Source organism: Xyrauchen texanus, chromosome 4 (assembly GCF_025860055.1).
Source record: "Xyrauchen texanus isolate HMW12.3.18 chromosome 4, RBS_HiC_50CHRs, whole genome shotgun sequence".
NCBI classification, from domain to species: Eukaryota; Metazoa; Chordata; class Actinopteri; order Cypriniformes; family Catostomidae; genus Xyrauchen; species Xyrauchen texanus.
In genome coordinates, this window is record NC_068279.1 from 49,496,536 (window position 1) to 49,509,343 (window position 12,808).

General features: G+C 38.6%; 1 protein-coding gene across 1 annotated transcript; it reads left to right on the forward strand.

The window, feature by feature from the left end:
- The first annotated feature begins 4,031 nt into the window (after nucleotides 1–4,031).
- Nucleotides 4,032–12,058, forward strand: LOC127641617 (transcription factor HES-7-like). Its single transcript, XM_052124593.1, has 5 exons — nucleotides 4,032–4,170; nucleotides 9,498–9,547; nucleotides 9,742–9,837; nucleotides 9,961–10,048; nucleotides 11,280–12,058. Exons 1-5 carry the CDS (start codon nucleotides 4,032–4,034, stop codon nucleotides 12,056–12,058), a joined length of 1,152 nt encoding a protein of 383 aa, XP_051980553.1.
- The last annotated feature ends 750 nt before the right edge of the window (nucleotides 12,059–12,808 follow it).

Here is a 12,808-nt window from a genome sequence, read left to right on the forward strand (position 1 = left end):
TAATATATATTTTTAAAATGTAAATATGTTGAACTACATAATTTATGCTAATATCACCCCATTCACCAGACAGACAGACATGTCTCACCTGCGCCATTCTCATTCATATGTTAGCAAATACATTTTCCCTTAGGCCAATATCACACTTAATGGTCGTGCGCGTGACATTTGCTTTAATGTGCATATCAAGACTCATTGGGTGTCGTTGAGTAAAAGACAGACATAAAGAAATTTGAGAAACTTTCGACACATGGACACTTAATATTTTGAAGACTTTAAAGAAATTCTGTTTCTATAACTTTTAGGCTATAAGGAAACACAGGCTTTATGAACTGATGGAATACCAAACACAACCAAGGTGATGGAATTGAAGACTATGTGTGACCGGTTGCATTGTCCAATTCACTCTCGTGTATATTGGAGAGTAGCTTGGGAACCTTCTCTGTGCTCAACTGATAATGTATACATTTTGGCAGGTAATAAAAATGAGCTGAGGTGTCTAGGTGTCCGAGAGCGTGGTTAATTGCTGGATCTCATCATAGCACTCCTGAAATTATCTGTTGTTATTTATTGTACAATTTTAAATATTTACACAACCACGCACCGAAAACCCAATTTTATGCCCATTTTGTGATGATATCCCCAAATATTCAATTTACGAAAGCTTATTTTCCATTTACGTGAAAGCAGTAGGCTACTGATATTTTTCTAATTGTGAATTTAAAATAGTGTGTTGAAACTCTTTAAAATATTTTTTTCAGCATTTAATTGCAGAGGAACTTGACTGACTGGCAAATCTTCAGTGACGCGGGCGAGGTCGAGGTCATGGTATGGCCCGTGCACTTCATTGCAATAAATGCAGGCTTAATAGTGGCAATTCGCAATAAGAGAGCAGAGAGAGAGAGAGAGAGAGAGAGAGAGAGAGAGAGAGAGAGAGAGATGTATCAATATGTATCAACATGCCACAACCTGAGGGACAGTGAAAGATCTGGTCAAACACACACACACACACACACACACACACACACACACAATGTGATGTGGTCAAATAAATAATAATAATAATAATAATTGAAACTTGCGTGCCAATAAAGCACATTGAATTGAATTGAGAGAGAGAGAGAGAGAGAGAGAGAGAGAGAGAGAGAGAGAGAGAGAGAGAGAGAGAGAGAAATGTGGTTAATAAAAAAACACTTTAAAGTAAACCATCCTATTAATGACCATAATAAACTGGCAGGACAGATGGGCGTATTTTTATTCTAATAATAATAATAATAAATATTTGTATCCTAACAAGAAAGAGCTCTTCGTCATTCAGACGGTTAAAGGAGCTCCGTCAAAATACGTTAGCCTACTGTTTACATAGCTTACATGGTAATATACGGAATATAATTAGAGAAGTCATTATATTCAAAACGTAAAGTAAATGGGGCAATTCAATTAATGCGAAATCCGTATTAGGCTCGTATCCGTCAATTTTAAGAAGATAGTAGGTCTATATTTAACACATTTGCAATGTTTTTGCACATTGTACAAATTATTGCTGATTAGTATAGAATGTAAACCTAATGTAAGACTAATACGCGACCACAAATATTTTACAATCAGCAGGGTGCGTTGACACTCTTCGCCAATGTCTCAACGTGTGAAGTATTGGGCGTTTGTCCAGAACACAGGTTCACCGACACACGTCGGTGTTAACAAGGTATGTCAAAATAAACATAATATGAAAGAAACCATGCAGAGAAGGACGTGTGCTCCCTCACTTTATAGTGAACTATTTAACTTTCCCACGGGAACTGTAATAGAGGGCATTCTTAGTAAACCATCCCAGCAAAAAAATAAAAATAAATGGAAAATGGAAAATGTAAGATTGAAATACACTAAGCATACAACAAGTGTATATCATATCAGTAACTGTCGACAGCCAAGTGTTCTGTGCATGTAGATCAATAAGGTTCAATTACTGACACAATTACTGAACCAACTCAGCGAGTGTCTATTTATCCATGTAAAGCTGCTAATTTTAGTGGCCAGCATAGAGCCATTTCTAGGTATAAGCGATATAAGCTGACCCTTAGGGCACCCGAGCCAGCAAGTGGCCTGCAAAGCAAAGTTGTTTTATATATATATATATATATACTATACTAAATACTAAAAGCTCGCAGCTTATATATATTTAAAATACTAAAAGCTGCGAGTAAGATTCAGGCAGCTGCTATGGCTCAATTAACAGTTATAGGGGGCCGCCTTGTGGCCCGAGAGGGAAGGGATAATGTACTGATCTCGGGTGGATTAGGGGCTTTAAAGTAGGATTTTGCTTGGGCCCACTATATGCCCAGAAACGTCCCTGGGGCAGGAGCAAAACATATATCATATGGAAATAATTGGTTGATGTATTTTTGACATCAACCAATTATATTTCACCAATTATATTTAAAAAAATATTTGAAATGATGCAGGTGGAAAAGTGAAAGGCCACATGAGTCATGACCAATGAAACAGCAGAGATTAACTAAAGATGCACAATCCTAGATAAACGTACATCTCCAATATAATATATTTGTTTAACAGTGCTTACCCTGGAAAGACTTATTAAAATCTGATAACTCAAAAGCATCTGTTGAATGTCTTATTTACATTCGAGAGGAACGTCTTGAGTAAAAGTTGCAGATGAGCATAGAATAAAAAATGTCTTCTAGATGTAAACACACCCAGATAGCACACATAGCCTAAATCTCTGAGATGTTTGTTTAATAGTGTTTCATCAGGAAAGCATCACAATATAAATAATATCTGGTAAACACCTTGAAAAGATCAAATTTAACATCTGCTGAATGTATTATAGATGTCTTATAGACGTGTTGCAAATGAGCAAACAACGTCAACAAAATGTAAACACACACATCAAATAGGTGTACATGTGCTATCAGGGGCACATCAAATAGATGTTTGGGTGATGTACATACCATCATGTATTCAATTTTATTGTTTCTCCCCGGGTTCGACCCTTTTCGCCCCAATTTGAAATGCCCAATGCGCTCTAGGTCCTCATGGTGACGTAGTGACTCGCCTCAATCCGGAGGACGAATCTCAGTTGCCTCTGCCTCTGAAACTGTGAAACCGTGCATCTTATCATGTGGCTTGTTGAGTGTGTTACCGCAGAGACTTAGTGCATGTGGAGGCTTCACGCTATTCTGCGCGGCATCCATGCACAACTTGCCATGAGCCCCACCAAGAGCGAGAACCACATTATAGTGACCACGAGGATGTTTACCCAACATGACTCTACACACCCTAGCAAGCAGGACAATTGGTTGCTTTAGAAGCCTGACTGGATTCACTCAGCACACCCTGGATTCAAACTTGCGACTCCAGGTGTGGTAGTCAGCATCTTTACTTGCGGTACCAGGGATCATGTTTTCCTACAATATTTATCTTTTATGCACTATAGGGCCTATAAAAAATGCAAACCTATTTGCACTATCCACCTTACTTTTCAATGTAACTTCTCTGCCATTTTTAAACTTGTGAACTGATTCCGGTATAAGCCACTTCCAGCTATTTCAGCAATACAAAAATTTAACATTTTGCTACTTTATACTGCTGGCTGGCAATTTATGCCATCATATTTTTACCATTTATTGTTAATTAAGTAAACACATTGTTTTGGAGCACATATAGATTTACAGTTTATTGCACTTTGCCAGTGTTTCATCACAAACTGTTGCACAGGCAGACTGTGGGACCTGAATGAGAGATGAGGCACTGAAACATACAGTCCACCATCTGTTACAGCTACTAAAAACTTTACACAACCAGGAGAGAGCTCAGCTTGCATTTTTGTTGCTGTTTCAGCTTTCTCCACTCCAAATAAATTGCTTTCACTATCGTCAGTTTTACTCAATGCTCATATTACTCAAAAATACCATGCAACCAAGGGAACCTTTTTTGCATTGAGACAACATAAATAGTTTTTGATAGATTAACTGAAACTGGGCAGAGGATTACTAGTCCCCAACATATGCTGCATGGGGCTCGACAGGGAGAGTAAATCCATCCATCCATCTTCTATGCAGGGTCGCATGAAGTCCTGGAGCCTATCCTGTCTCGGGCAGAAGGCAGGGAATCACCCTGGAGAGGTGGCCAGTCCATCAAAGGGCAGGGAGAGTAAATTTAAAATTGAAATGTTATTTTATGGTTCTTTGTGCAAAATTAATATAAATGGGCAGACATTTTGGTTAAATGTTTTGTTTTGTTGATATTAAGGAGAATTTATGTTTTATTATGTAAAATTTTAACATTCCACCATGTGTGGAGCTTGAGCCTAGTTTGAGGACCAATATAGTTTTAGTAATCTACATGATGCTCAATCCATTGAACAATTGCTGTGCTACTTCTACTTGGAGTACTGAAGTTGAACATGCTAATTTTAATTTAAGAAAACGCATATCAAACTAGTGGAACCAAAGTCCACAATGGAATCTAGTTCAGCCAAATATATATATATTTTTAATGCAAATTGGCATCTTGTTTCATCTTGACAAAATAATAAATGCATTAAACTCTCCTTTCTTAGTGGTGAATAGTAAACAGACACGCATATCATACCACATACCATGTGACTCCAATTTTCATTGAAGTGACTCAGGTGATGTGTGAGCTCCTCTGCTTTCTATTCTATAAAACATATTGCTCTTATATGAACTTATATTTAATGATCCAGTTGGGTCATTAAATCTGTCAAGTCAAAATCAATAGTTACTGAAATCTGTTACACCTCTTTATTTCATATCATGTGGCTCTAATGTTCATAAAAGGGATTTCAGGCTTGTTCTCGGGCAAACATTTACTGAACAGCTCCCCACAGATTTCTACTGTTCACCGATTTCGGCACAATACTGGAAATGCAGCCACATAACTTGTATTTGACCACTGGAGAGAGCTTAACGATCAACTAATGAGTTACGACAGTAAGTCACCATTTAAGGATACCATACAAATGAATGGGGTTGGCCTTTATCCCTTTCGGAGGCTCTATTAGCCTCAGGCCCAGGAGCCCCGGCATGACGTTCACCCACCCCTCTTTCCTCTTTGTCTGCCAGCAGGTCATCCCCGCCTTCCTGAATCTGGGAGGGGACAGGGGGAGGGAAACAATAATAATTAAAAACACAGGGGGTACTCCCTGTAACAGTGCAGTACACCTTAAAATCCAAAGTAAAATTTAAAAGAGAGGGAAAGGCCAATGCGTAGCGGCAGCGTGAATGAGAGAGGAAAGAGAGACAAAATAAAAACACTTACTCGCCGGTTCTCTGATATGCCGTAGCTTGGTCCCCGGCCACTCCTCCACCCTCTAGTGGATGACAGCTATGCCTCCCCGGGTAGATCGGAGGCAGTCCTCCAGTCCCTGGCAGACAGAATGCCCCGCCGCATTTTATGGTGGACGGTAGGGGGTCTCCCCCGCCCCTAGCAGCAGTAACCGCTCCAGGCGGTTGGTTGGGAGGCCATTTGTCCCCTCACAGTCAGCGGCTTTTCTTTCGCTTCCAGGTGGCTGTTCTTTCGCTTCTCCGGCTTGACAATATAAATAATATTTTAATATAAAACTCAAACAAAAAGACAAACACACACAGGTGCCGGACAGCTGTCTGTAAATCTCTCTCTTGCACTACCATCCTCGATCGGCCTTCATCCCTCTCGGAGGCTTGATTAGCCTGATTATGGGCCGGGTGTGCAGCATCATGACCCAGACCCGCCCTCTGTAAATCTCTAACTAACCTTTTCTTGGTAAAGTTATAGCCAATTTAACAACTTGGTTACCATGACGATATAATGCCAACAAACCCTAAACCGACTGTAAATATGACAATTTAAACAACTTAAAACACAAGTTTACACCAAAGACTTAATTCAAGTACTTTTATAGAATTATAAGCTTCACATTTCTGTTGAAACCCTCCAAAAATTGGACACATTCATTTTCCCCATTTACTTCCAGTTGTAAGTGTTTCACTGTAACCTTTTTTTTTTTTTTTAGAAAAGGAGGGAGGAGTCGAAATTAAATTTCTGTGGTAATCTACATAACGCCCACACATGCTGTCGACTGAGCTTAACTTGTATTGAATGTGGAACATTATTTTAAGTGTTGAGCTGTTTCCTCAAAACCAGTTTATTCAGCACAACAAAGCATCTCCTCCATAGACATCCATAAAAAAAAAAAAAAGGGGGACCTCTTGTCTACTTGCCAGGGACTGCCACACAATGCTTTGCTAATCTTAGAAGGGCTCTATACCCGCTTCGGATCCTGCAATGAAACAAGTAATTGCGTTTGCATAATCAGTGATGAGCATGATTAGTAGTTTGCATTTTCCCTCTAATATTACATTTTTACTCCACTGATGGTTAGGTTTAGGTTTGAAGTTTGGAATGGGGGGGTACAGTTTATAAAACATTATTCCTCTTCACTGTAATACATCATGTTCAGCTGAAAACAGCTAGCATGTGGCCCCCCTCTGTGGACAACTCACCTGAAAAATGGAGTTCACTCTTGCCCCTATGCTAAACAACAGTTACCACTTTGGCCACTGGGGACAGCGTTTCACATTTTGCAAGCACAGGCCGACATTACCTAAAGAAATTCAACCTACTGTTTCCGTATAGGCAATATTTGCAAAACAGCTATAAACATGTTTTGATGCTATCAAGGTGATATTCTGATAAAATAAACAAAAGTAACAGTAACATAGATTTGTGGTGTTACAACCCTTGATAACACTTACAGTACAAGATGCTTATTTAGAAGAGTTTCATCACGAAACTATCACATATGAGAGAGTGGCATAATACCCTGCTCACGGGTGTAGATTCTGTGAAGCATTAAGGGGGGTATATACAGTATATATAGTATATACAGTACACACTATATAGCTAAATTATATTGGCATAAGTACATTTATTGCAAAGCCAGGGGAGGATGGACTGCTAAATCCTCTCAAGTTTTTTTCTCCACTAACAAAATCTTATGGAGTTCTTGTTCCTTGCCACAGTCACCTTTGGCTTGCTCAATGGGGGCATCTGGGCATGATTTTCTGTAAAACTGTTCACTGGGGGCTTTAAAATGCTTGTTAATTAAACACTGACCGCTACGGTTAGAGAACTTGTGTAGAGAATTTCTGGACACTCACAGTCGTTTTGAAATACCAATAATATTGCCAAATGAACTGAAAATAATACTGCACATGTTTTCATTGATTATTGTATTAATATTAGGGGGTTGTAGGCTTCTTGCTAGTTTTGATTATTGGGGTTACTACCCACCCCCAAAACCCCCACCCCAGAATCTACAACCCTGCCCCTTCTCCCTTCAGAGTCCTTCAGAGTTTGCTGTAGTGTGATTCATTCGAATGGGAAGTTTTCACTATATTTGCACATAATGAGTTCATTAGAACAAAAATGGGCATTCAATGTTTTTATAACCTGTTAAAAGTATAGGTCAATTGAACAGCTGCATATAACAGTATACTCTACAGTATATAAATACTTAGACGTTTATAAACCTTTAAAATATATTTTTTACTTTGTCCCATGCACATCAGAAACTACATACCCTGTCTATTGAGGTGACACGTGCTCACACCTTGCTCTAAGCGTGGCAGATTCACACTTGGGCGCAACAGGCGCTCAGGTGCCGAATGTTTCCACGTGGCCATTTGTGGCGTTGTTCGGTGATGGTCCAGCAAGTGAGCTTGCGCCTAAAATTGGCCGAACTGATCGACGGCCATCAGACAGTGCGTGTGTATCACAAATCAACGTGTTACTTAATGGTTTGGAGTGAACAAGGTGGAAATGATTCTAAATTACTCAGGCACTTTACATATTCTTTACAAAGCATCTCCAAAGACTGATTTCCGAATTAATATCCTGTGATTAAAAAAAGAGCAATTGTAGCCTCAAGTAGCCTACTTGAGAAAGTTTCAAAATAAATTTCTATCGTCCAGGACCATATTCTTAATATGATATTGTTCTTTAAACTCAAATACAGACAACATAGGCTACATTTAACTTAAATTACGTGACTAAAGACATACACTGTTATTATGGACAGTTTGTTTTTGTCTCTGTTCATTACACTAAATGAGAACGTGCGTGCGCGTGTGTCGTGAAGCATGTTAGCCTATTGCCGTGTCCGTTTGTCCATGCAAAACCCGTGCGCCATATTTACTCTTAAACAGACGTGTTAAAAGAATCATAATAGTAATTGAATTATGAGCAAAGGTGTGCATGCCATCACTCTGCTCGACCAAACATTAAACTTTCCCACGGGATTTTTCTTCAGGTTATTCACGAGGCACGGTAGGCTACCCATACAAGGGTCAAAAAGTGAAGAACCACATGGCCAGTGCAATCATTTCATATAGGCAAAATTTAGCCTATTTTTGATCGAGCAACATTTCTCATCCATTGAAGTGCGCATGAATTGAATGGAAACCCAAGTATTGGTAACACCATCTATTTGCCTTGCTTTCGTTGAAAAATATTAGTCAAAATGTAAACTTTGTGTTGCATATATCTCAACATGCTATTTAGTGGAAACCTTCGAATTATGACTTCATTAAATTCCATTTCCACTCTTTAAGCGTCACATAGGACGCATCATAGCAACAACATTGGGATTTTGAGATATTATTTATACCTTGAAAGTCTTCAATTGCTGCCTTCCCCAAGTCATTTTATGATCGACAATCGGGAGATTGTCGTTAGGCTACTATAAATACAAGGGTCAATAAAGAACTGTTTTATTATGATTTACTGTTGTTTCCTGTAATAAGTAACATATAAACACGAACAAGTATAAAAATTGGTGTGGGTGTGCTTAAAGGTCGTGAACTTTGTGAGGAGCGTGCTGGGTAACTGAATGTCAAGAAGTCTGTCCTCAAAATGCATTGAATTGGCTCTGTATTGAATTATTGGTCCAATAAAATGAACAAACTAGTCCATAAAAGCATAAGCGTTCTAACTGATATTGGTTATTCTCATCACCCTCCAAACAGCAGTTAACATAGGTCTAATCGGAAAAAGATAAAGCGTTTAAAACGGTTTATTGTAAAACCATTTCTAATTCTAGACATAAAGAATATTAGGCTATGCGAATTCTAATTCTATTCGCTAGCACAGAATGTGCAGTAACGATCTTTGATTTGCCTTAATCGATTTATAGTTTCTTATCTTGGAATATAGTAAAAGGTTAATAGGGACCAGCAAAGATAACAGAGAACGCGACCATACGGTTAGATACGTCATTAACACCTCGCCACCAATGACAAGCCGACAGGCAGCCCCTATAAAAACTCGCGTGAGCAACATAGCCTACTTCATTATTTGAAGAATATTCTTACATAGGCCTACGCAAGACCAACCGGAATATACTACACTTTTCCCCCTCTCAACTCTCAATTTGGGCTTTAACTCGAATATTTGGTGTTGCTAACTACCGCAAACAGATAGGCGCCAGATTACTCCAAAAATGGCAAGTCGTCGAGTAACTAAACGAGTGAGTTATTAATTTTGTTACTTTTTTCTGATTTGTGATATTCTTTGACATTATTTCTGATCTTATTGTAGCCTACACATCTTAATATTAATTACTTTAATTTACTTTAATTTGTCAAATGAACATTTTAAAATGTTCAGGTTCCAATATAATAATAATAATATTAATAATAATCGTAGCCTATGTCCTTCTAGATCTTGAAACCGGTTATAGAGAAGAAACGGAGAGATCGGATTAACCAGCGTTTAGAAGAGCTGCGAACGCTTCTCATGGATAACACTCTCGATACGGTAAATTCAGCTTTTAATTAATTATTTGATTATTATCACTATCATTTTACTTTTAAAAATAAAAATGTAAACTGCAATGTTTCAAACACGTTAACATAATGCATTTACATTTATTTTTTACAGCGACTACAAAATCCTAAAATGGAGAAGGCTGAAATTCTGGAATTAACTGTTGAATACATCAAGAAAAAAGCGAAAGGTGCGAGGGAAAGTCAAGGTAAGTTTTCTGTCTACATTTAAAATAATTTAAAATGTGAACTAAACAGGCTAAATAACAGTTTAGTTTGGGCACACTACTATGAACACATTTAGTTGCATTTTGTAATAAGGTTTCACATTAGTAAATGCATTAGGTATTATGAGCTAACAATTAAATTATATATACACACACATATTTACATACACACATTCATCTTTGTTCAAGGAATTTTGTGGCATAATATTGATATACAAAAATAATTTGACTCCCTCCTTTTCTTAAAATAAAAAAAAGCTAAAATGGAGGTTACAGTGAGGCACTTACAATGGAAGTGAATGGGGGTGATTTTTTAAACGTTAAAATACTCACTGTTTGAAAATTTGTACAACAAGACATAAACAATATTTGTGTAAACCTTACTTTAATGTGATAAAATCGCATACTAACATTTTCTGTGTAAAGTTATAGCCAATTATAGAACTTCCTTGTGACGATGATGTAATGTCAACAAACAACAGTTTCAACAAACAAATGAATGCAAGTGCTTTTATAAAATTATCAGCATCACATTTCTCTTTAAACCCTCTAAAAATTGGCCCCCATTCACTTCCATTGTCAGTGCCTCACTGTACCCTCTATTTGTGTTTTTGTTTTTTTTAAAGACAAGGAGGAATTAATTAAATTATTTTATGTGGTAATCAACATTATGCCACAAATGCTCTCGATTGAGCTTAAATTGTATTGAACCCGGAATATTTCTTTAATGTTAGTTAAATTTACACAGGATAATGTTTTGAGGAAAGATTCTAATTAATTTTTATGTCTCTGTCTCTCTCCCCTCCTGTTTATATCCTTCTCTGCTCCTTAATCACTATGCAATTCTAACCTGAAATTAACTCCATATACCTAACTCTCTGACTCATTTTGGCAATCGATAACACCATTGTCCTCTTACCCCTGAACACTTCTCTGACTACCCCATTTGTTGCAATCGCTTGATTGTCTTCTCAAATTTTCTTGACCACCCTTTGAATTGACCCATTAATAACAACAATCAACCATTATTAACTATTTATCTCAACTGAACACTGCTTTTCAACCCCCTTACTCTTTGAATATTTTCAACATTGCATCCTCCTACGTATGCTTTCCCCTTTCATCTTTCTCTCTTCTTTTGACTGTTTTTGCACACCTTTAACTCCATACCCTTCCCCTATCATTAACCCCACCCCCACCTCAGAAGATTCTAACAGGTCCTCAGGCCCACATAATGCTAACCCTCCTACTCTGCTCTCTGGGATATCCCGTGTACCATTTGCTTCAGTCCACGAGCCCGTCAATGCACAGATACCCTCAAATCCAATCTACAAAGCTGGTTTTGAGGAGTGCGTCTCTCGCCTGGCCAGCTTCATTGACTGCGTAGAGCCTTCTCAGAAAGACAGCTTCGTTCAGGGGCTGTGCCACCACCTTGACTCTTACAGCAGTGCTCTTCCTCAGGCCAGGATCTTTGGTAAGGCCGCCCGCCATCCTTGGATCCCAAGTGCAGAGTTGATGTGCAGGACGGACTTACCTGCAATTGGACCCTCAAGAGCGAACAACGAGTCTTTTTCCTACACCAACAGTTTGTATCCCAGTTCTTTCATGCTTCACCACCCTCATCCCAAAGGACTGCCCATGACACACCCCTACCTCTCTCCACCATACTCCATCTCTCCTCCACCCTCTCCTTGTTACTCAAGCAGCTCTCCCCACTTCTCCAGCTCTCCCACATACCTCTCTGTACCCTGCCACTTCCCTTTCCCACCTACCATCTCCCCACACTCCTCTGACTCTTCATCGTCATCAGGTTCTCTTAGCATCTCACCTCCTGCAGCGCCAGTAGTCTCAGGACCCCATCTTCAGGCCTCCATGGGCTCCCCAACACCAGAGCGAACCAATGGTTCAGTGCCCCCCTGCCAACCCCGGACTCTTAGACGAGCTCTTTTCCACAACCAGACACCGTCTGTCTGGAGGCCCTGGTGAGAAAACAAAAAACAAAAGATGTGACTCAAAACATAGCAGTAAAATACAGAGCGTTATTCTCTGAGTTTCCATCAGATTGTTGTGACAAAGACTGGGCTTCTCTTCCTAGTCTTCTTGGTATTATCAGGATGGGAGTGTTCTTTGCACCTCCATGAGTGACATAAGGTGAGAGAGTACTATTAGGAGGTCTGTGCTAATCACCAGTCACACAATGTCAGAGGATTCTACTAAAGAAAGCCGTTCTTAAAATGTATAGGTGCATTCTGAAATTGTTGTACTTGCCACTGTCACATTCCTTTTTGTACTGCAAACCATCTTCCTGTCTGAATCCTTTATTGTATACAAAATGTGTAAATATATTTATATATTTTCCTCTTGTACATTGTAAATTAATTGCAATTTTGTTTTACTTAATAAATCTATATAATTTTGTTACATTGTATGAATTTTTTCATTTTAGTATTTAATTTCTCAATTACTATGAGGACAAACCTGCACGTAGGATAACTATCTTCTTATGCTTTTTAAAGGTGCAATATGTAATTACTGTACTAAAGCATACAATTGTCATATGTTATCAGAGATTTAGGAAACATGCTAAGTTGAAATACTGGCTTCTCCGAAAACAATGCTACAACCAGTAGATTCTACTTTGAAATGTCAGTTCCAGGACAGAATTTCTGTTTGTGTTTTGGCCTGTGTGATCCCACCCACTGCCCATTTCCCAATAGTATTTCGACACCCCGGGTT